This window comes from Eulemur rufifrons, chromosome 10 (genome assembly GCF_041146395.1).
Source record: "Eulemur rufifrons isolate Redbay chromosome 10, OSU_ERuf_1, whole genome shotgun sequence".
NCBI lineage: Eukaryota > Metazoa > Chordata > Mammalia > Primates > Lemuridae > Eulemur > Eulemur rufifrons.
The window spans coordinates 758671-783448 of record NC_090992.1 but is presented as its reverse complement, the minus strand read 5'-3'; the positions used below and the strand labels follow the sequence as shown (position 1 = coordinate 783448).

Below are 24778 nucleotides of genomic sequence, written 5' to 3'. Positions count from 1 at the left end.
TCAGCCTCCCCAGTAGCTGGGACTACAGGCATACGCCACCACGCCCGGCTAATCTTCCTATATATATTTTTAGCTGTCCATATAATTTCTTTCTATTTTTAGGAGAGACGGGGTCTCGCTCTTGCTCAGGCTGGTCTCCAACTCCTGAGCTCGAGCGATCCTCCCGCCCCAGCCTCCCAGAGGCTGGGATGACGGGCGTGAGCCGCCGCGCCCGGCCTGAATTTCTGACTCAGGTAGATTCATAGTCATGCATTTTCATTTTTTTTCGTTTTACAAGTGTGTTACTGGCTAATTTTCCGTGTGACGAATACAGAATGTTATTTGATAACGCTTATGTTTGGTAGCACTTTGGCATTTTAAAGCTATTTTCACATTTTCCATTTGACTTTCCGTTAACGACTAGAAACATGATTTATTGCTAAGGAGTTAATATGTTAAAGAGCATTCTAATATTAATGCATTGGAATATTATATAACTTCTTGATGTGCTATGTTTAATATGGGTTCTGTACAATATTTTAAAGCTCTACATTAGGGGAAAATTAGGAGAAACTTGGATTTCAAAAAATTGCTTGTGTCTCATGTGACATTAGCATTAAATTTAATAGCCAAGTTATAGATTTTTAGCTTACATAGTCGTCTATAACGTATTTTTGGGGGTATGCTGTTTCATTATAAGACATTTTTTAAAAAGGTTTTTACACCATATTTTACCAGTGTAAAGTGTACTTTATAGATGATTTTTTCTATGGAAAAAATATTTTAAAAGTTTCTTCATATTTTTGTATATTTCTTTCTGTTCTTTTTTTCTGTACTCTTTAAAATTTTTACAAATTGTTGCCTTTTTCTATATTCTCTATACATTCTGTAGTCTTCAAAAATATGATTGTTAGTGTCTTCATAGTGTTCTGTCTTATAATTTGTATAACTATGTTCTTCTAGTTGGGAGATTGAAATTGTTTCTGAACTTTTGCTGTTGCAGTTACCAGTAGACATCCTACTACAGAAGTTTTATGTACTCACATCGTTACTTTAAGATAAATACTTTGTGGTGATTATTGCCAAGGGTTGTAAAGGTTTTTTTCCTTTGTAGTTTTGATGGCTAGAATTTTTTTTTTTTTTTTGGCTACCGCTGCTGGAATGGGACATGTGTAAAGTTTTTGATTCATCTTGGCAAATCAGGACCATCTTACCTGAAACTTAAAATATATATATATGGAATATATATAGATAGGTGAAAAGTAGCATGTTGTTTCACTTTATACTTTGAATGCTAATGAAGTTGATACTTTTTTTCTCAAGTTAATAGACAGTTGTATTTCTTTTTTGTGAAGTCTACTTAATATATTAAAGATAGGTATACTTTTACACACATAACAGATATTTCTATATTTGTTTATTTGCCTTTAATTTTATTTCTAGTATTTTAGAATTTAGTATCTATCAGTGTTTTCTTTTGGTTTGTTTATTTACCTTTATATTTAGAGGACAAAAAGTAATTCCTCTTTAGGGGATCAGAAAAATATTCACCTTTATCTTATATTTCCTGGTTTATCCCACATAATTAGTTGAACGAGTATATTGTTGATTCCCTAGATATGTTCATAGTATTATATTTTAGTACTATTTATTTTTAGATTTAATATTAAATATCAGATTACATCTGAGCAATAAATTTTGAAAGAATCTATTATACATATGAAACTGATATGCAAAGTTGACATTAGTTTTTCATTTTCAAAATAACCAAATCTATGTGATACAATGTTATAAAAGTGGCCACTCTTACAATTAGTGCTACATCTTTAATTCTTATTTCACTTAGGAGTCAGTGCCTGACCTCCGGGTTGACAGTGGTTCATCAAATAGTGAACTAATATCAGGTAAGCCTGTCAGGTGTGAACTCCCTCAGCTTTCTGTCTTTGCTTCACACATCAGCATCCACTTGTACCTCGCCCCGTCTCCCCGTCTCAGTGCAAGCGGTGTCCGTTCCCGGGTCCAAGGTGAACCCTCCGACTGTGCTCCAGATCTCGTCCTCAGAGCCTCCAGTCACACACCAGGAAATGTGAAGTTACAATTGTGATAAGTATACAGAAGAGAGGTTGACTTGAGTGTAATTAATTGAGTTTAGTTAGATTAGGGAAGGCTTCCATGAGGGATGACAACTGAATGGAGATCTGAAGGAGAGTAGAAATTAATTATGCAGAGAGATGAGTAAAGAAATACAGGCAGAGGGAACAGCATGTGCCAAGACCCTAACATGGGCGTTATGTGTTCAGCGAACTGAAAGGCCAGTGTGACTGCAGCACAGAGAGTAGGAGGAAAAATGATTGTAAACAAGATTGGACAACCAGTTAGAGGCCTTGTATAGTCTTGTAGTCTGTGTCAGAGATACTGATGTTTATCTTTGAAGCAGCAGGAAGACATAGAAGTCATTGTAATAGGGAAGGACATGAATATTTTAGCTGCAGTATGGAAAAAAGACTAGAAAGAAGCAGGAGTGGATGGAAGTAGACCAATTAAGAGGCCTACAGTAGTTTAGGAGAGAAATAACAGCACCTTGTATTAGGGTGGTGACATTGGAAATGGAAATCAGTGGGCCTGTCTGGCTGTTTTAGGTAAGGAAGTTAACAGGATCTGGCAAGTGAAGAATGAAGGAGATGGAGTCGACTCCTGTTTCTGGCTTGTGTCACTGGACACAAGGCGATGCCATCCACTGAAAAAAATCTGGATTGAGGGAAAGATCACAAATTCAGTTTTACTATATTAAGCTATGAATGCCTTTAAGATGACTAAGTAGCAATGTCAAATAGGCAGTTGGATGTAGGAGGCTGGAGATAGAAATTTGTGAGCCATCTACATATTGGTATAATTGAAGTTATTTTTGAAAACAAGAAAGGATGTCATCAGCACATCAGAAATACGGAGGAATTCCTAAAAATAGATGAGATCAGATTGATAAACATATCAAGAGCAGAGAAAAACCACTGCAGAGGTAAGAGTAGCTCTAGAAATACCCCAAACACTTGGTCAATAAATGCAAAACACTATAAGAGAAGAGGCCCTGAAGGAATTGTCAAGGTGACAGATGAAGAACTACATTTGAAATATCTGGTCCTTTTCTTATCTCCTTCTTATACTGGAAACACTGGCAGCGATCGGTGCCTGTTGCCAGGATAAAACCCTGAGAACTGCCAAAGTGAACAAAGTGAACTCTCAGGGCTGGGGATCAACGTTGGGGGCGGATTGAGAAGCAGAGGAGATTATTTCAGATTGCCACAAGGATAGCAGAGGAAGAAAAAAGTAAAAGAGGTAAATAATTTTTATGTTTGTTAACTCCAGGATAAAGATGTAACGTGGCCCTCTGAGGTGGGCACTCTGCTATCGACTTTCAGTGCGGACACCGTTAGGCAATTAGAGCAGGGCCCCGGTATAATCTACTTTCTGTCCCAGAAATTCAGGAGGACATCCCTACCCAGAACACAGGTTCCGGAATGTCTTATCACTCTTCCAAAATCTGCACAAGCAAGCTGCTGTTTGAAAATTCATACTCACTGCCATATACACAGATTCTCCAGTAGGGATGTGAATGAGGCAATGGGTACAGCCAAACCCTTGGAGAAAACAGCGCCGTGGAGAAGAGGCAACAAGTATGACAAGCAGAAGAACTAACATCTGAGGAAATAGCAGAAAACCTTAAATATCTTTTTAGGTACAGGAGGCCATTGAATCCATAATATAACAAGCTTCTATAAAAATATGTATAGTCCCTGGAAACTAAAACTATTATCAAGTTAAAAACTTAATAAGTAAGTCTAATATTGGGATGAATTCAGCTGAAAATCAAATTAGTGAGCTAGAAAATAGATAGAGGAACATTTCCTAGAAGATAGTGCTCAAGAAATGCTTTTCTCTCCTTTCACTCCCTTCTTTGCCTGGTTAACTTCCGTATGTTCTTCAAATATAAATTCAGGCGTCATTTTTACTGGGAAGCCTCTCCTGACCTCTCCTCTCTCTTTCTATTAATAGATGACTTATTCTATCCTGGTAGTTCTGTGGCGTTCTGTGTACTTCTGTCATGGGACACAAAACGGTAACATAATTATTTTTGTTTGTCTTTTCATCTTGGCCCTAAAACGTTGAGAAATAGAACTATATTTTCTCTTCCTATCTTGGGCTTGGAACATAATATACCTGCACATGCTTGTTGAATGGGTCTTGTACTCTATTTAGAGAAAATAAACCGTTTAACCATAATAAGCAGCATCTTCTAAAATCATAGTTTAAATATATGAGAAATATCCTTGGTTACTAGATTTATCAAGTTGATGGTGTGAAAAGTTTAAGGAAATAGAAAATAGACTGTAACTTACAAACTACTTATATTCTAAGAGTTCATTTGCTGATTGATATTTGAATCTTGGAGTTCTGTTTCCCATAATACTGTAATTGGTTAAGTTTTGAGCAGCCCACAGTATTCTATTTAACATATAATTAATTGTTTTAATTCTGCCTTGGAATCTGGTAACTTTGTAACATGTTGAATAATTAAGGATTTTATATTTAATGCGAAGATTGAATATGTGTGTTTACTTATCCTTTCTGAAACCCCGCTAAAATAACAATAAAGGCATAATAAAGGTTTGAAGCCACAAGGTTTAAAAAGATAAGAGATCTCAGCTGGTAAGAGATAATAAAAGTTTGCAATCTGAAAGGAAGGCACATGAGTTATAATTGACCTAACAGACCTTAAAAAAAAAAAAAAGGCTGAAAGCTAGGTGCCTGGAATACAGACAAACCAAGAAGCAAACTTATTTAGGCTACAGGTTCAGGAATTAGAGCTATCACATTCCTGAAGGAATAGGTATAGATAGTATTGAAAACAGGATTTTTGGTGATCTTTAAAAGTAGCAGTTAGATGATTTGATCCTTTCCCCAGCACTGTGTAGCTAGGCAGCTACGCTGTTTCTTACCCGGCAGTCCAGAGACAGTGAAGCAGAGGGACTGGACTGGGGTGCTGGTGCTGCCCAGGCAGGGACGTGGCACTGCAAACCAGGTGGTGGGGGGAAGAGAATTGAGTGAAAGCCTGTGTACTTAGCTGTAAAGTCCCCAGGCCCCTTACCCACTTCCCAGATCTTCTTGTTGGGGTATATTTGCCTCATTCCTCTTTTGGAAACTTCTCTGCCCAGAAGAAGACTATATTCTGACGGTAATGGCCTGGCCCCTGTCTAAATCCTCAGTAAATCCCACCTCTTCCTAAGCCCCATTCATGAGGCCATTTTAGTGCCTCATTCTTTAACACTCAAGATTTACCGTACTTGAAGTAAACATTTAAAATAAACGATAGATACCAAAAAGAAACTTGAAAAACACAGACAATACAAGGAAAAGAAATCTTTTTAAAAAGCCATAGTTTCATTAATATCCTCAGGGTGATGAAAAAGTGTTGTAGCCATGAAACAAGTGCAGGCTACTATAAAAAGCATTCAGAAAACAAAAAGAATTTTTTAAAAGTAAAAATATAAAATCAGAAAATATTCTATAGAATTGGATGGTAAATTTAAGGAGATATTCCAGAAAGTTGAACAAACATCAAAAAGAAGATAAAAAATAAAAGTAGTGGCAATGGTGGCACAACTCTGTAAGTATACCCAAAGGGCAAGTATTATGGTATGTTGATTAGATCTCAGTAAAGCTGTTACTTTAAAAAGAAAAATAATTAGAAGATGAGTCCAAGAAATGTAACATCTGAAAAACAGTAGTTCCTGACATTACAAACAGAAAGAAAGTTATTAAACACAAAAAGCTAGAAATTTTTTTAGAATTAAAAATGGTCATGATATATATATATTGAAAGAGCCTTTCAGTGTCTGAAAAGTATGAACAGAGGTGTGGAGAGCCAAGTTTGGACAGTGCAAGCTAATTGTGCTGATCACAATAAATGAAGAAAGTCTCACACTGAGGTACAATATTATATAATTTAAAAATCCCCAGGATAAAGACAGAAATCCTTCGGTTTTCTTCAGAGAAAAAAATCACTTGCAAATAAGCAACCACAGATATGTGTGGCTCTTCAGATACTTCAGTCATGTGTTAAAATATGAATGGCGTTGGACTTCTGAAGACCAACTGCAGGAGCTGGAACATGGAAAAATGCATTTAAAATTCTGAGGAGAACTGATTTTGCAGAGGCAGGATGGATCCCTGCTCAAAATTTGACTTGGTTGTCAAGACTAATGACACCACCAATATACATTGAGGGTAGGGAAAAGTTTATTACTCATTCAGTGAGGCTTTCTGGAGACAAAGGCACTTCCCAGCAGGACTGAAAACGAGAGCGCAGGGAAAGGAGACCGGCCTGTGGTTTTCATGACGGCCAGAAGGTGGGACCTGGTTGAGGTTTCCCATGCGTGGTTTGAACTTGCTACCGTTGCCAGAAGGATGGAGCACCGAGGCTTTCGTGTCACCTCACCCAGATGTGGGTCAGAAGGGGAAGAGGGAACAGTAAGCTGCCACACATCAAAAGCTGCCACACATCAAAAAATGGAATCAGTCTCTAAATATAATAACCTAGAATTCTATACCTGGCCGAACTGTCACTCAAGTGTTAAGATAGTATAAAAAATTTTTTTTTTTTTTTTTGGAGACAAGGTCTCACTCTGTTCCTTGGGCTAGAGTGCAGTGGTGTCATCATAGCTCACAGCAACCTCAAACTCCTGGGCTCAAGTGATCCACCTGCCTCAGCCTCCTGAGTAGCTGGGACTACAGGCATGTGTCACCATGCCCAGCTAATTTTTCATTTTTTTTTTGTGGAAACAGGGTCTTGCTATTGCCCAGGCTGGTCTCGAACTCCTGGCCTCAAGCAATCTTCCTGCCTTGGCCTCCCAAAGTGCTAGGATTACAGGCATGAACCACTGTTTCTGGCCAAAAATGTAATTTTTAAGTACATTTAAATTTCTAACTTGTAGGCCGGGCACGGTGGCTCATGCCTGTAATCCTAGCCCTCTGGGAGGCTGAGGCGGATGGATCGTTTGAGCTCAGGAGTTCGAGACCAGCCTGAGCAAGAGCGAGACCCCGTCTCTACTAAAAAAAAAGATAGAAAGAAATTATATGGACAACTAAAAAATTTAAAAAATTTCTAACTTGTGACATCAGAAACAATCTCCCACTAACACAGTATGAACATTTATTTATTATTTTCTCTACCCAACTACCCAGGTGATGTGTTCAGGGCTTTTTCTTGTTTCTGAGCCTGGCTTGAGTTCTGGGGCATGGTGGAATGGGAAGCCCTGCTGCGAGTGGTATTCGTGAAATTTTAAGGACTAGAAGGCAAGAAAGATATATCAACCCATGAGTGGGAAGGATGAAGACAGAGTGAGAAGAGTAAATGTTAGCAAGGACAGGGACCAGACACTCTAGGGTGCTCAGAGGGACGCCTACTTCTAAAGCTGAGGTGGTGGAGAAGGGTGGTAGATTGGACCGATTTGGGTTACAGTGGTTGGCTGAAGGAGGTGACCAGGTAGGAGGAAATTGCCAGCTTTAACAAGGTGGTTGGTATAGGAGAAGAAGTTGTAGTCAGGTCAAAGGAGAAAGGATAAGGAGTTAGTTGTCTCAACTAGGTAATGGATGAGCAGGAAGGCATAAATCAGCTCCAGGGCAGGGGATAATAGGTTTCCAGAACAATCCTCCCCTTTGATCTTTTACCCCCCCCATCATTTTCTATCAAGATTGACTTCTGTCTTGTCATATTGAAAGTGTTTAATAAGTGCTGATTAAATATAGCAGAGTATGTTTTTCCTTTTTAAACCTTCTGGTTCTCCTCAACTTTTAATACTGTGTTCTAGCCCCATCATTTATTAGACAGTTCTTCATTCTAGTTCACTCATGTAGGCATGACTTTAGGATCTATGAATCTGGAAGGATTCTCTGTTCAGAGATTTTGCCCATTTTCTTATTGAAATGTATGTTTTATTAAGTTTTCAGAGTTCTTTATATTCTGTACTCAGTACGTTTGCAAATGTTTTCTATTTGTAGGTTGTCTTTTAATCTGAGTCTCTTGAAGAGAAGTTTTCAGTTTTGGTAAAGTCCAGTTTATCATTGCTGTTGTTTTATGAATCATCTTTTTAGTGTTACAGCGAAGGAGTCTTTACCTTAGTGTCACAACTTTCTCCTGTGTTTTCTTTAGGAGTTTTGTAGTTTTAGGATTTTCACATAAGTCTATGATCCATTGGGAGCTAATTTTTTACATGGTGGAAGGTGAGTGCCAAGTTTTTTGTTTTGTTTTGACATATGGATATCTAGTTCCACGATTTGTTCGAAAGACATCCTGTCTTCATTGCATTGTCTTTACATTTTGATCAAAAATCAGTTGTTCATATATGTGTTAGTCTATTTCTGGGCTTCTGTTCGGTTCCTTTAATCTATTTGCCTATGTTTAGGCTCATTGTTTTTTAGATGGAATAACTAGAATAACCCTTTTCTCTCCTCAGCTAGTTAGCTTACAATTAGTAGGTTGCTTATATATAAAACTTGAATTTTTGAGTCAAGACTTACAACTAACCAAAGTAGAGAGGGAGTAAGTTACAAAACTAAAACTTTGAAAAATAATGGGGAGTGGGGAGAAAAACAATGGAAGAGGATTATAATGCATTTTATCAACATCAAAAATAGAATTAGTTTCTAAGATTCATATTAAAATGGTTTAAAATATGCCATTTCAGTTGTATGTGCAAATACTTTTACATTCTTAATGTGCAATTAAATATATACATATCTACAGATTTGAATTTTTATGATTTCAAGTCTTTTTTTCTATTGAAACATTTTACCCATTTTGTTTGCTTTCTTATCCTACAGGATTAAGTTTGCAGCATGATATTTCCAGTTCTCTTCTGAGCTATTCAATCACAGACTCTTACACAGGATACAAGAGTGTTGAAGAGAGTTTAAGTAGCTTCCCATCACCTGAACTGTTCAGAGGATCAGATTATTTAGGTGAGAGAATAATTTTAATCTTAAATTGCTCTACTGTAGAAATTGTGTCTTTGTCCACAAATCTCCAAGGAATAAAGGTGCCTTTGAGAAGGCAACTCTTCTTCCTCATCAGCACCTTCTTCCCCGACCATTACCCATCGCGTTCTAAGCTCAGTCACAGGACTGTGGAGCAAAAGCCCTCAGATCGGGGAAGGATGAGGAAATGTCATTAAGCATTTACATGTAATGTACATCCAATTATTAATCAATTTTGCACTTAGGAATGTACATTTGTTCTCTTGAACTATGGACTATCTTTTATTTGCTGTATTTCTCTTACTTTTCAGCAAATAAATGTTAGCTAGGCCAAGTCCCTTCTTGAATTTTCTCTCTATAAATTAATACTTATTTGCATTTATTATATGTATAAATACCGCCTTTGGTTAATGATGGCAGATTAAACACATGCCTTTGTTTACAACTTTCTGCAATGGCAGAAAATAGCTTTTTCTTTTATTTTCCCCCTCCTTTTAAAGTCATAAACCCACAAGGACAAAAAGAATTAGAAGAAAGCATATGCTGGGTATGCTGGCTCACACCTATAATCCTAGCACTCTGGGAGGCCGAGGCAGGAGGATTGCTTGAGCTCAGGAGTTGAAGACCAGCCTGAGCAAGAGCGAGACCCCCGTCTCCACTAAAAATAGAAAAATTAGCCAGGTATCGTAGTGTGCACCTGTAGTGCCAGCTACTGGGGAGGCTGAGGCAAGAGGATTGCTTGAGCCCGGGAGTTTGAGGTTGCAGTGAGCTATGGTGTTGCCACTGCACTCTAGCCTGGGCAACAGAGAGAGACTTTGTCAAACAAACAAGCAAACAAATAAATAAAACCAAAGATAAAAAAAAAAAATAGAAAAGATGAAGAAAAGCAAAAAAAAAAAGAAAAGAAAATATCTAAAGATACTGACCTCAGGAATCCTTTAATGAAACTGACTAGTTGGAAAGAATACCCTGTAGTTAAGCCAACTATGTGATAGGCCCACCTAGGTTACAGGGATTCCATGTAGCCTTTTAAATATGAGCAGAGAGCTAAGGACGACTGGACTTCTGAGGAAAGCCTCTAACATGAAAAAAAGTAACAAAATGTAAGAGTGGCATCAGCAAGATGTTGGGACAGGAAGCCCTGGATCTTTCTGCTCCCTATGGACACGCCATTTCAACAGCAGTGTGTGGACCAGTTCTGTTTAGGAGAAATGCAGAAACTAGTTGACGCTCCTGCACGCTAGGCGAGCATGGACCAGCCGCATTAAGCCAGTAGGGAAATGGGAAACCTCCATTCAACACAATCTCTGCCACTGGGATAGCACCGTACAGTGGGGAGGAAGCTCCCAGCACCCAGCTTCTCCCTGGGGATGGCCAGAGCGGGATGGTGCCTCCAGTGTTCAGCATATCCTGGGGCTGCCTGTGGGGCTGGCTTGTGTCTCGCCCGGCTTGGAGTGCTGACAGGACCCGACAGACTCCAGGTGCCCGGAGGCCACCAAGAACAAGGCGGTTGCTTGGACCAGCACAGAGATTTGAGAGGCTCGGCTGATTGGTGGGGGTGTTCTCCTGTGCAAGGCCAGTCTGTAGGGCTGGGAGAGGTGGTTGTTTTTTCATAGGTGCTGATACCAATGCCAAGTGTCCAGGAAAATGAAGAATGGAGACACATGGTCTAAACAAAAGGAATATGGTAAAGCCCTAGAAACGGACTCTAATGAAATGGAGGTATAGGAATTATCCAACAGCTCATTCAAACTAATCATCATAAAGATGCTCAACAAGCTCAGAAGAGCAGTACAGGAGAACAAAGTGAGAATTGCAACAAAAAGAATGTTTTAAAAACAACCAAACAGAAACATTAGAGCTAAAGAATACAATAATTGAATGTAAAAATTCAATAAAGAGGTTTAACAGCAGACTAGATTAAGAAGAAGAAAGAATCAGTGAACTTGAAGACAAGTCATTTAAAATTAATAGGAGTTCCAGAAAAAGGTAATGAAAAAAACAGAGGGAGGAAAATTATCAAAGAAATAATTGAAGAACATTTTCTGGAGCTAAAAAAAGTACTAATTTCCAGGTTAAAGGGATGACAGTGTGCCTACTGCAATAGATAAAAACACCAAGGCATGGCATTATGAAACTTCAGAGCACCAGGGAATGGAATAAATGAACGGATTTATATAGTTTGGTAGAGTTTGGGATTAAATAGATGAAAAGTACACAGAAAACTAAACAAATGAGAAAAAAAGACTTTTACTGACTCCAGGAAAAACAAAAGGTGGTCACAGCATGCCACCAGAGTAAATATTTAATAGCATTTTTATAGCATTTTATCATCATTGTCTACATTGAATTTTTTTTTTTTTTTTTTTTTTTTTTGAGACAGAGTCTCACTCTGTTGCCCGGGCTAGAGTGAGTGCCGTGGCGTCAGCCTAGCTCACAGCAACCTCCAACTCCTGAGCTCAAGCGATCCTCCTGTCTCAGCCTCCCGAGTAGCTGGGACTACAGGCATGCGCCACCGTGCCCGGCTAATTTTTTCTATATATATTTTTAGCTGTTTATATAATTTCTTTCTAGTTTTAGTAGAGACAGGGTCTCACTCTTGCTCAGGCTGGTCTTGAACTCCTGAGCTCAAACAATCTGCCCGCCTCGGCCTCCCAGAGTGCTAGGATTACAGGCATGAGCCACTGCGCCTGGCCTGGTTATTGATCTGACTGAATATGTGATAGTATGGGAACAATGGAGGGGTGGGAAAAATGAGGATGGAGGATGTAAGAGGGAATAGCTCATCATTACATAGTGGGAAGTCAACAGGAATCTTAAAACTGATATCAAGTAATAGCAGTTTAAGTACAGTCATCTCTGAGCAATTTTGGGGGACTAGTTCCAGGACCTCCCTCAGATAACAAAATCCACAGGTGCTCAAGTCCCTGATACAAAGTGGTACAGGATTTGCATATAACCAATACACATCCTCCTGTATTCTTTAAATCATCTCTAGGTTACTTAGAATCCCTGATACAATGTAAATGCTCTGTAAATAGTTGTTATGCCGTATCCTTTGGGGAATAATGACAAGAAAAAAGTCTGTATGTTTGGTACAGATACAATTTTTCTTCCAAATGTCTATTTACTGTCTTGATGCCAACAAGTCTTCTCTTTTTGTTCTGTCTCATCAAAACTTTCTTCAGTTTCCATAGGTTGGTGTGGGCTGGGGCCCTAAGTTGAGGAGGTGGGGAAGGCAACCCCTGTGGCTGCTGTTCAGAGTTTCATGCCATTTCCCTCTGCTTTTTTAGACTGGGAGTGTCCCAAATTGGAAGACCACATGCAATGGAAGAATTCCACTCTTCTGGACACCAGTAAAGCAGTGACAATAGAGAAGGCGCCACAGTTTTCAAATCTCTCTGCAATTTTAAGTGAGTTTCACGTCACAGGGGAACATCCCTCATCTGTGTTGGAAAAACAAAATATTTTATCTCTTGATTGATTTCTGAGCTAAGTTTATCAGTTGGATTGTCTTTGGCTACAAACTACATCTAGTAGTTGTTTAAGTACATGTGGGTTTGCTTTTTTTTTAAATTAAAAAAAAATTTTTTAGAGATGGGGTCTGGCTGTGTTGCCCAGGCTGGACACAAACTCCTGGGCTCAATTGATCCTCCAGCCTGAGCCTCCCGAGTAGCTGGGGCTGCAGGAGGTCCCACTGCACCCGGCTGGGTTTACCTTTTTGTAACTTTTTACTCTGAACTAATTTTAGACTTGGATAAAAGTTACAAAAATAATGCGGAGAGTTTCCATATAGCTCTCACCCAGCTTTCCCTAATGTTACCTTATATAAACCTTAGTACAATGATCAGAACCAAGTTATTAACATTGGTGTAAAATATTAACTGCAGAAATTTTTTTTTTTTTTTTGAGACAGAGTCTCACTTTGTTGCCCAGGCTAGAGTGAGTGCCATGGCGTCAGCTTAGCTCACAGCAACCTCAGACTCCTGGGCTTAAGCGATCCTACTGCCTCAGCCTCCCGAGTAGCTGGGACTACAGGCATGCGCCACCATGCCCGGCTAATTTTTCTATATATAGTTTTAGTTGTCCATATAATTTCTTTCTATTTTTAGTAGAGACGGGGTCTCGCTCTTTGCTCAGGCTGGTCTCGAACTCCTGACCTTGAGCGATCCACCCGCCTCGGCCTCCCAGAGTGCTAGGATTACAGGCGTGAGCCACTGCGCCCGGCCTAACTGCAGAACTTATTAAAATTTCATCAGTTTTTCCATTAATGTCTTTTCTTCTGGTTCAGTGCCTATCCTGGACCCCCCATTGCATTTAATCGTTATTTTTCCTCAGTCGCCCACAGTCTGTGACTGTTCCTGATTGTTCATAATCTTGTCACTTTTGAAGATTCCTGATCGGTTATTTTGCTGAACGTCCCTCAGTTTGGATTTGTCTTGATGTTTTCTCGTGATTGCGGTTAGGTTATGCAGTTTTTAGTAAGAATACTACACAAGTGGTGCTGTGCCCTTCTCCGTGCCTCAGATCGTATTATGGGCTTTATGACGTCGTTATTTTGTGTTGCTGGTGATGTTAAATTTCATCATTGGTTGAGGTAGTTTCTGCTGAGTTTCTCCAATGTAAAGTCACTATTTTCTCTCTGTAATTAATAAATAATCTAGACAAAGGTAGTTTGAGACTGTAAATTCTGTTTCTCCACAAACTTTAGTTCACTACTTTTAGCCGCTGTCAGAGGAACCAGGTGGCTGAAACTCTTATTACCATGGTATTTGTCTGATGAAGATTTTATATTCCACTCTTTCGTGCTACATTTATTGATTGGAATTCTCCTGTAAAAGAAGAACTTTCTCTTTTCTGCCATTTGTTTATTTGATTACTTACATCAGTGTGGACTCATGGATATTTATTTTATTCTATGGGCTAAAATCCAGTACTTACATTATTTATTTACTTATTTATTTAATTCTAGTAGGTAGACAAAGTAGTTTTGGAGGTGTTAATGCAGGCCCTGTGAGAAACACAGTTGTTAAATAGATTACAGTATTTATGTATAGTTCTTTTTATCTTTAGCATTATAGTGTCCAGTCAAAATAATTTTCCAAAGTTACGTAAGTTAGTTCTCTTTTCTTCCACACTCTTTAGTGTATGAGAAGTGTTATTTACTTGTAATGTGTGGAGTTAGATCCATTTGTTACTGTTGGATTCAATTTTGGGTTCACTCATCCTGTTTGATTTTGTTTATTTATTCAGCGGGTATGTGAAGGTATATGAAACATTATTATTGTTCTAAGAGTCATAGCTATATAAAAAGGTATCCTTAGAAATTATCAATTTTTCCTTTTCTTCCTGCTACCATTCTCCTTTCTACCCCTTTGCCACCCGTTCTCTATAGGTAACCAGTCTCTTTAGTTTCTGGTTTATGCTCCTTCTATTTCCCTCATATACATGAACAGATAGCTGTGTATTTCCTTGTATCCTCCTCTTTGTTGCATGACGGATACCGCACTATATAGCTACTCTTTTTCACTTTGCTTTTTCCACTTAGCAGTATGTACTAGAAATCACTCTATATGGGCTTATAGAGATCTTCCTCATATTTTTTATAGCTGCATAGTACTCCACTGTGGATGTGCCTGTTTATCCAACCACTCTCCTGTGAATTGGTATTTAGGTTTTTTCTCAATATTTTTCCACTACAAATAATGCTGCAGTGAATATATTTTCAGAGTTAGGATGGCTGGGTCAAAAGGTAAGTTTATATGTAGTTTTGTTGGATATTGACAAATTTTCTTCCAGAAGGATTAAAACAATTAGCATTCTTAGCAGCAATGTATAAAAGTATTTGTCTCCCCATATCTTCACCAACAGAATCTGTTGTCATGTTTTTAAATTTTTGCTACCCTAATAGGTGAGAAATGATATCTCTGCATTATCTTGATTTGCATTTCCCTAATTATATGTTAGTTTAAACATTTTTCATATGTGAGAGCCATTTTTATTTCTTTTTGTGTGCGTGAAGTTTTCTTTCAGGTCTTTCTCCCATTTTTCTATTTGGTTTTTCATCCTTTATCCTATATATAAACACACACACACACACATATATATATATTTTTTTTAGATACAGGGTCTCACTCAGTTGTCTGAGCTAGAGTGCAGTGGCATCATCATAGCTCACTGCAGCCTCCAACTCCTGGGCTTAAGCAATCCTCCTGCCTCAGCTTCCCGAGTAGCTGGGACTATAGACATGCACCACCATGCTTGGCTAATTTTATATTTTTATTTTTTGTAAAGGCTGGGCTGGTCTCAAACTCCTGGGCTCAAGTAATCCCTCGATTTGTCCTCCCAAAGTGGTAGGATTACAGGTGTGAGCTACCCCGCCCAGCCAAGAGTTCAATATATTTTAAGAATATTAGCCTTTTGTCTGTTGTATATATTATGAATATTTTCTCCCAGTCTGTCAGTTGTCTTTTTGTTTATGGTATTTTTTTGTCATGCAAAAAATTTTTATTTATATTGAGTTTACTTTTCTCCCATGCCAGTCCAGACCTAATGTAGCAGCTCACTAATATCATCCAGAGCATAGGCTCTTACATCAACACTTAACAACCAAGCGTGTTGGCTTGTTACTGCATACTTACAGGATGGTTATTAAACCTCCAGGCATCACAGCCGTGTTCCTGGCAGAAAGATGAGAAAGGGCAGTAGTAGTGATGCATGTCTCCTTTCATTGGAAGAGCAAAAGGTTCTCAGAATTTCCCTAGCAGAATTCTATTTAGGTCTATTGGCCAGAATTGGGTCATATATCCATCTACTACCAGGGAGACTGAGAAACCAAATATTTTGCTTTTTATCCTCCATAGTGATAGAAGGCAAGAGAAAGTGCAGAACTGGAGGAGGGAGCAGGAGTAGGTGTTGTCAGCCCACCTGTCGGAACCTGCCGCTGAGCAAGGGGACCATCAGCCAGAAACTAAACGTCGGGTTAGGTGTCCCTGACGGAGACGTCAGTAGCAGTCTGGATGGGAGTGTTTCTAACGGTGTGTAAAGGCCTGGTCTCTGTGCTGCGTTTCGTTTGGCAGCTCCTTTGCTGATGATACAAAGTTCTCAGAGAAGCAGCCTGGTTCTTGAGCAAGTGTTTGGGTTAAGCTCTTTGTTCACCTCAAATGTCAAAAAACCTAACTCAATCTTAGGTTAAAAAGGGAATTTATTACCACATGTACTTGAAAAATTCAACAGTAAATCAGATGCACATGCAACTTGGTCCAGAGTCTCAAATGGTATCAGTCAGACCAGTTTCCCTCTGTCTCTCAGCTCAGAATCCCTCTGGGAAGTACACGCTCAGCCAAGTCCTTGTGTGTATGGCTGCTCTTTCTGGCTCCAGGCGTATATACTCACAGCCTCTAATCCAGTTAAAAAATGCTTATCTTTCCCAACTATATGAGCAGAAGCCCTGGACCTTACTCACTGGCTTACATTAGTTCATATGCCTATTTCTGAACTAGTCACTTTAACCAGGGAGACTCAGGGCTCTTACTGCATTGAATTACAGGCTATGCCTGAATGATCAGAAGAAAAATCCGGGGACTGTTACTAGCAAAAATAGAGAGCAGATGCTGTATGATGTGTCCACTGTAGTCCTTTATGTTTTACCTGAGGCAGTAGAACGTTGATAGGAGACATTCTCTTGACTAATCAATCTACTAGTATGCTTATCTGTATATTTGGTATTGGACTAAGAACCATGAGACCTAAGCTTAAAGTCCCAGGAATTCAGCTACTGGTTTTGTAACTTGACCAGTTATTTTTTTTTCTTATATGTAAAATGGGGGCCGGGCACGGTGGCTCAGACCTGTAATCCCAGCACTTTGAGAGGCTGAGCCGGGAGGATCGCTTGAGGCCAGGAGTTTGAGACAAGACTGGGTAACATAGTGAGAACCCATCTCTACAAAAAATAAAAAAAGTCAGCCATGTGCATTAGGTGCCTGTAGTCCCAGCTACTTGGGAGGCTGAGGCAGGAGGATCGCTTGAGCCTGGGAGTTTGAGGTTGCCGTGAGCTATGATGATGCCACTATACCCTAGCCTGGGCAACAAAGTGAGAAGCTGTCTCTAAAATAAAATAAAATGGGGATAATAAAGTGGTATATTTGCCTGACAGGATTGTTGTAAGAATTAAGTAAGATAATAGATGTAAAAAGACCTCAAAAATTATAAAGAACTAAAAAAAATTATAAAGAACTATTAAAATACAAGGTGACTGATTCCTGTATTCATAATAATTTGCAACATATTTGTTTTACTTTGATATTTAGAAAATAATTTTATCTAATTTAAGTGGCAGATATAAAAAGATAAAATTATAAAAATAAACTGCATAGTCATCATGTATCTTGGAGGAAATATTTATTTTTACCTTGAGTAATTTTAGCCTCTGGTTTGTCTTTGGATTATATTTCTAACAGATTTTTAAAATTTCCTTTCTTAGGTCCCTCTTCAGAAGATTATCAGAAATGCCGTAATAAAATGTAAGAACTAAAAAATTTAAAGTTACTGTGCTTTTGAGAATCCTGTATTCTGATAATTAGGTAGCAAGTATGATTGTCAGTCCACAAACTCCGGTGTTCATTCCTTCACTATTTGTTGAGGACTCACTGTGTGTCAGGACTGTTCTAATTGCTGGAGATACAGTAGTGAACAAAGTTGATGGAAAACAATCTCTGCCCTCACGGAGTCCCCATTCTAGTTGGAAGAAATGGACAGTGAGCAAATAAATAAGGAATTTATACTGTGTCATATGTTAATAAACGCTATGGAGAAAAATAAAGCAAGAGGGGAGCTAGGGAATATTGAGGTGGAGGTTTGCTGTTTTAAGTAATGCGGTTAGGGAAGTCGTCATTAAAACGTAGCATTTGGGCGGAGACCTTCTAAAGGAACACGCAGAGCAGCTGTGTGCCGGACTGGAAGCCGTGCCAGGTGGAAGGAGTGGCCAGAGCAAGGCCCTGAGGCAGGAATCCTGGAACCTCTGGAGTGAGAGGTAGGAGCCGACGTGGGGGAAGCAGCGGAGGCCGGACTGTGTGACCCAGCAGTGCACGCCCAGGTGTGCACGCCTGAGAGAAATGAAAATACACACAGAAACTGCTACATCCTATTCACAACTGTGTTCGTAATAGCAAAAAAGAAAGTGGGAACCGCCCCAGTGTCCATCTACTGATGAATGGATAAATAAAAAGTGGTATATCCGTAAATGGAATATTATTCAGTAATAAAAAGGAATAAAATGTTGGTGTAGGCTACAAAATGGATGAACCCTACAAACATTATGATAAGTGAAAGAAGCCAGTCACAAAATACCACATATTTTATGATTCCATTCATATGCGGTATCTTAACATAGCTGGTCTCACAGGGATATCTATAGAGACAGAAAGCAGATTAGTGACTGCCTGAGCTGGGAGGCTTGGAAGGAAATGGAGATTAGCTGCTAACGGATACAGGGTTTCTTTTAGGGGTGATGAAGGTGTTCTAAAGGTGGTTGTGGTAACGACGGTCACACAACTCTGGATATACTAAAAACCATGGAGTTGTAAACTTTAAATGCTCAAATTGTATGTGTGAATTATACCTCAGTAAAGCTGTAAAAAAAGTTAAGACCAAAGAAACCAAGGAAATATAATTTTTAATAGAAGATATAGATAATAGGAAAGGGAATTAGAACAAAAATAAGCCATAAGAGTTAGGAGTACGATGCTTTGAGCCAAATTTAGCTCCCTGCTACTTAAGATACAAGGAAAAAATCTACAGCTATTTGATAGATTTCATTTTCTTCAAATAATCATGTACAACTCTTACTGTCTTATGACTAGGACTTTTGCCAGAATTAAATGGCAAACCGTCCAGTGTTATCTTCTTTGGTGGGAGTCTAAAGTATAGGTATTCTGTGCTGATGGGAGTGTAGGGGTAAGGATTGATGCACTTTTGTTTTTTGTTTTTTTTAGACAGGGTCTTTCTCTGTCTCCTGGGCTTCAGTGCAGTGGCGTCATCATAGCTCACTATAACCTCAAACTCCTGGGCTTGAGTGCCACGTCTGGCTGATTTTTCTATTTTTTGTAGAGACGGGGTCTTGCTCTTGCTCAAACAGGTCTCACACTCCTGGCCTCAAGGGATCCTCCCACCTTGGCCTCCCAAAGTGCTAGGATTATAGAGGTGAGCCACCGTGCCTGGCCTTGATATACTTTTGAGTGCAGATTTTTGTGGAAACTTTGCATTACCCAACCAGAATTCTTACCTCTTGTCCTTCTTCACAGACATGTGCATGATTAGATCTCTGTCTTAGAGCAATCACTCTTGCAGTAAAGAAAAAGATGAATTGGAAGGAATATTTCTTTTTTTTTTTTTTTTTTTTTTTTTTGAGACAGAGTCTCACTCTGTTGCCCGGACTAGAGTGCCGTGGCGTCAGCCTAGCTCACAGCAACCTCAAACTCCTGAGCTCAAGCGATCCTCCTGTCTCAGCCTCCCGAGTAGCTGGGACTACAGGCATGCGCCACCATGCCCGGCTAATTTTTTCTATATATATTTTTAGCTGTCCATATAATTTCTTTCTATTTTTAGTAGAGATGGGGTCTCGCTCTTGCTCAGGCTGGTCTCGAACTCCTGAGCTCAAACGATCCGCCCACCTCGGCCTCCCAGAGTGCTAGGATTACAGGCGTGAGCTACCGCGCCCGGCCGGAAGGAATATTTCAACTGAAGGGGTGCCTGCTCTAACATTCCAAGGGAGGCGTGATGAGGACCTGGACTTCAGTAGCAATGAAAGCAGAAAGGAAAAACACGAGAACAGTTCAGGGGGATAGCTAATAGTTTTTAACGACTGACTGGAAGAAGATGGAGTCCAAGTTGGCCCCCAGCCCTCTGACTTAGGAACCTGGCTGGCTGGTAACTGATTCACGAGGTGAGAGAACACAAATGGAAAGCAAGAAGGGCTGGGGTGACACTGAGCCACCTGCAGCACTTTGAAGTGCAGAAGTCCAGCAAGGAGCTAGATGTCCCAGCTCGGAGAACAAGGGAAGGGTCCTGGGCTGAGGGCATGTTGGTCTCCTTGGGACAGCGTGGAGGGTGAGAAGAGAATAGCAGTAGTGTGATGGCCTCCTTATAAATATGTTGCTTATATTTAAATGGTGAGGAATTTCTGAAGAAAAGAAAATGTATTAACTGTTACTCTTGGGTGAATTGTTCTTCAGTGAATGACAGTGAAAATTGTGCAGGTAAATGACTAAAGCCCAGAAATGATAATAGACTCACTTTTTAAAAAAAATCCCTTCCACAATTTGCAATGTAATATATACTTAAGGAAAGAGTGATATTAATATTTGGATAATAGCAGTACCATATTTGTGTGCCTATTTATCTACTAGACATTTGGCATTCTCTTTAATTAAGTAGCACATTCACAAAGTTAAAACCTTACAACTTTGACATAGTAGCTAATGGAGAAAGGGAGTTTTATTTACATTGCTGTAAGATGGGTGCCTGTATATTGAAATGGAACAAATATAATAGAACACTAGATTGTGTGTATCTGATCCTGTTTCCTGTCTCCCCTAAATGCTGCCCTCTCTTTAAAAAATATAACCTACCACCTGTATATGCAAAGAAAATATAGCTTTATTTTTTCAGAAAAATAACTGGTCTGAACCTCTCATAGGCCCTCACCACCCTTCTCCCCCATTTAGCTGGGAAATGATGAGTTAAACTTAACTTATTGTCATTCAGTTACTTCCAGTGCAAAGTCCCTTTTGGGTGAATGCTGAATCTCAGATTTTCTCCCCATTCCTTGTGCCTGAGAATGGCATATGGGCAGGTGATCATACCTCTTGATTTGCCTGGGGCAGCTCCAGGAAATGCCTGTTGTTCCCACGTGTGCTTAATAGAGCACCCTTCCACCCTCAGAAATGTCGTAGTTGGGCGAACGGCCACCCTAGCGGTGCGTAGGCATCGGGCAGACCTTACGGAGCCTGCGTTGTAGCAAGGGTGGGCGAAGGGTGAGGTTACAGCCTGAGGGTATCTGGGTCCATAAGCTATCTGAATTCTTACTGATGGATACTGCCAGGTCCTAGATTGGTTCTATACCTGGTCTGGGCTCCACTGACAGTCATCGACTGCTAAACCTAAGGCCTTATTTAGGACCTGAGGTTCTCTGTTGCTGATTTTCCCTCACCTTGGCTTTTGCCCTTCCTGAAACTCTGATTCTCATTGAAGTCCTCTGTCTAGACTTTGACTAGGCTGCCTTTTGGCAACCTTTGTGGTAGAGTCCTCTGACCACAGCACCCCTATACCAGGTATTTTGGCTCTAAATGTGACCACTTCCTGCATTGCCCTTAGTGTATGGAACCTTGAGAACTTGGTCACGATGCACAGGAGTTAGGGGAATAGCAGTAGGGCGAACTGAGACCCCTTCTCTGCCTGAACATCCCAAGCTCTTATTTTAATGTTGAGTTTTCACTTGTGTGGACATCTAGAATTTAGAACAGGGAATTTGGCACATGCCCTCTCTACTCTTTGGTGTTCTCTTCACCTCTTCTAATATCATCTTCCCACCTGTTACCTCCATCTCCAGATTTGGGGCTGGAGGGAGGGAGGTCCGTTTCCACTGTCTAACTGCTTGTTTTCTCTTTGTCCCCCTTCTCCTCCCAATAGTGCTTCAGACTGGAAGGTGTGCTGGAGGATCTCTTTGTTTACATCCTGGGTTTTTCTTTGTTATATGGCTGTCCTAGTCTATTTTTTGTTGCTTGTAACAGAATATTTGAAACTGGATAATTTATAAAGAAAAGAAATTTATTTCTTATGTTTATGGAAGCTGAGAAATCTAAGGTTGAAGGGCTGCGTCTGGGGAGGAGCGTCTTCCTGGTGAGGGCTCTGCAGTCTCGTGGTGGGAGGAGGCATCGCACAGCAAGGGGCGGGGCACGCTGGCTCAGCTCTCTCTTCCCCTCCTAGAAAGCCACTAGTGCCACTCCTGTAACAGTCCTCCCTCCATTAATGCACGCGTGGACTCATTCACTCCTGCGGCAGAGCTATGGCTCGGCCACCTCTCAGAGGCCCCCTCAGTACTGCCACGTTGAGAATTAGGTTTCAGCATGAGTTTTGGAGGGGACAAACATTCAAACCACAGCAGTGGCTAATAGTGGAACTCTGTAGTTGTGTCTTAACTTGTGTGTGTTAATAGGAACTTGAAGAATACAGCAAAATGTTAAATGTGGTTTTCATGTTAGAGTTTGGGCAGTGGCTTCATAGATAAAACTGAAAAGTACCCCCATTCCCTATTCTGTGTAGAACAGTCTCTGTAGAATTTGTGAACGGTGAGATCAAAACCCAGTTCTGCCAGCATTAGCCTGTTAATCCATCTCCTAACTATTTAAGAAAAGGCGAAGATACACTAAAAGGATGAACAGACCAAGAATGCTTATTTCTTTGATGAGAGTTGTGGTATCACATGCCAGGAGGGAGGGAGACTTCTCTGGCTCCAAGAGAACCATTTGGAAGGTTCAGCGTATGTCCCTGGGATGTGGTTTCTGACTTAAACCTGAAAAGTCTGAATGGAAGAGGGTCTATTCGGTGCTTTGGAAGGGCAGAATGAAGAGCAGGGTGATGTTCTCTCAGAGTTTGGCATGACAGAGGTTTGTGTGTACTGCCTGTGGGTCTGGTGTGGGTCCCACAGAAAGGGCTCATTATGTGTCATTTTGAAAGGGATCATGTGCAGTGTGACTTCCTGGAAGGGCGAGGTAACCTCAGTCAAAAGAGGCTGGGCGTTCTATCATCAAATGCAAAAGCTGAGGATATTGTAAGTAGCAGCAAGCGAGAGCCCCAGTGACAGGGAAATCTCCAAAGAACGTTTCAAAATACTTCCAAGCTTGAAAGAGACAGCATTTGGTTATCTGTCATACCCAAAAGGTAGCATTGCCATATAACGGCATCAGTCAAGATCAGGAAAGGCCTTTCCTGTCCCTTTCTACAGCTCCTCTCCTCTAATCCTCTGCCAGAGGAGCCCAGAGGAGCCACCAAGTAGGCAAGGGAGAAGAGCAGGAAATAGAGAAGATTCCGGTGGTGGTTGCTCTCTCCACTGTGTGTTATAAATAAATCTAAATCAAGCCCAAGCTGGGAAAATGGAAAAATATAAATTGAATAAGAGTTTGAGTTGTGATATTACACTGGGTTTTCATTACCTAAAAATAACTATAGAAGGTTCATTCAGAGGCAAGAAAGTATTGTTTTGACAGGGTGAGTTTAAAGGAAAATATGAAAAAATAAAATTACTTTTTACTTCCTTAGTTCAGCTATTCAGTTAAGCAAAATAGGAGTTGAGAAGATCCTCTTCTCACATTTGGTTTTCAACTCCATTGTCTTGCTAGGGACTCAGAAATCCCATTTTGGTGGTCAAAAGCTGAGGTTTGATCCTTCGATATTTATTCCTCTTGTAACAGCTAGTCCTTTCCTCCGTGTTTGGGTAGAATTGGGGGTGGTCTAATTTGTGGAAGTGCAAAAAGAAAAAAGAAAATTGATGTTTAAAAAAACTTATCTTCCATCTTACTTGAAATCCTTACCACAAGAGTCCTGGGAAACCAGATTGCTGTCCCTTTTGCATAAATAAGGTAACCAAGACTCAGAAAGGTTCAATAGCTTCCTCAAGGGACTCAAGTGTCAAGAACTGGGGTGTAGCCAGGTCTGTCTGAGTCTAAGCGCCATGCCTTGTCCTCTGCACATCTTGTCTCACACTGACATGTAGAAAAATACTGCCTTTTTATTAAACTATTTGTTCATATAGATATGGTAACATTTTTCTAATAAATTTTGTTTTTTCTACAGGATAATTAATTGCATGTAAATATCTTTAAGTAATATTTGAGGACTCTTTAAAGTTACTGAAACATTAAGAAAATATCACTAATTTGTTCTCATTGTAGGGTGATGACATTAGCAGACCAAAGTATTTCTCCAAAACCAAAGTGTACTTCAAGGTCAGAATCAGGTAATATGTAGTGAAACTAGTTCTTTTCATGATTCTGTATTTCTTTATGTGTACTACAGTGCAGCATGTGTTAACAAAATCGGTGGTCCAGGAAACTGAGTACTTTTTGGCTTGGTGGTATTTAAAAAATGAAGATATGTGGAGTTAGAAAGTGGGTCTTTCCCCACAGCATGCATAATTTATTCATTTAATAAACATTTAGTGAGTATATACTCCGTACCAGGCATTGTCATGTGTACCAGTGGGAAGTGATACACTTTTCCTGCCCTTGTAAGTCTCAGTCGTGGAGAGGAAGGTACGTGTCGGAGAGAGGAACAGATACGTTGTGGTTGTGTGTGATCATTGAAGGATAAAGGGATCAGCAAAGTGACTTGCATCATCGACCCTCTGTATTTAGTTTACTGTTAGAGTGAACTTAGCAAGACATTTATGTCCCTATTAGCCTCTGCTGTATCTCAGGTTTCTTTTTTCTTTATTTCCTGCAACAAGTTTTATAGCATTTATTTGAGAGGAAACTTGAAGAATTGCTGCTTTTGCTCTTGATGGTTGTAAACATTTATGTGAGCGAAAAATATATATTTATTTGCATAATCTTCACTTTAAGACGTTATCTTAATGAACATTTACTAAATGCCAGGCATTGTGCTAGGAACCATGGGTATAAAAATGATTAAGATGATTTCTAAGTGAAATTAGTCTAGTGGTAACAACTAAACTTATGAAAGCATACATCCTTAGAAGAAGCAGTATCTTCTG

The 24778-nt window shown here is 39.8% G+C and overlaps 1 protein-coding gene across 1 annotated transcript in view; it reads left to right on the top strand.

Moving 5' to 3' along the window:
• MEIKIN (meiotic kinetochore factor) overlaps positions 1–24778 on the top strand; it is a 53489-nt gene that overhangs the window by 1068 nt on the left and 27643 nt on the right. The window contains exons 4-8 of the mRNA XM_069484023.1: positions 1826–1883; positions 8857–8994; positions 12303–12422; positions 17492–17531; positions 23958–24022. Coding sequence (XP_069340124.1) covers positions 1826–1883; positions 8857–8994; positions 12303–12422; positions 17492–17531; positions 23958–24022 — 421 coding nt within the window. The remainder of the gene's footprint in view (positions 1–1825; positions 1884–8856; positions 8995–12302; positions 12423–17491; positions 17532–23957; positions 24023–24778) is intronic.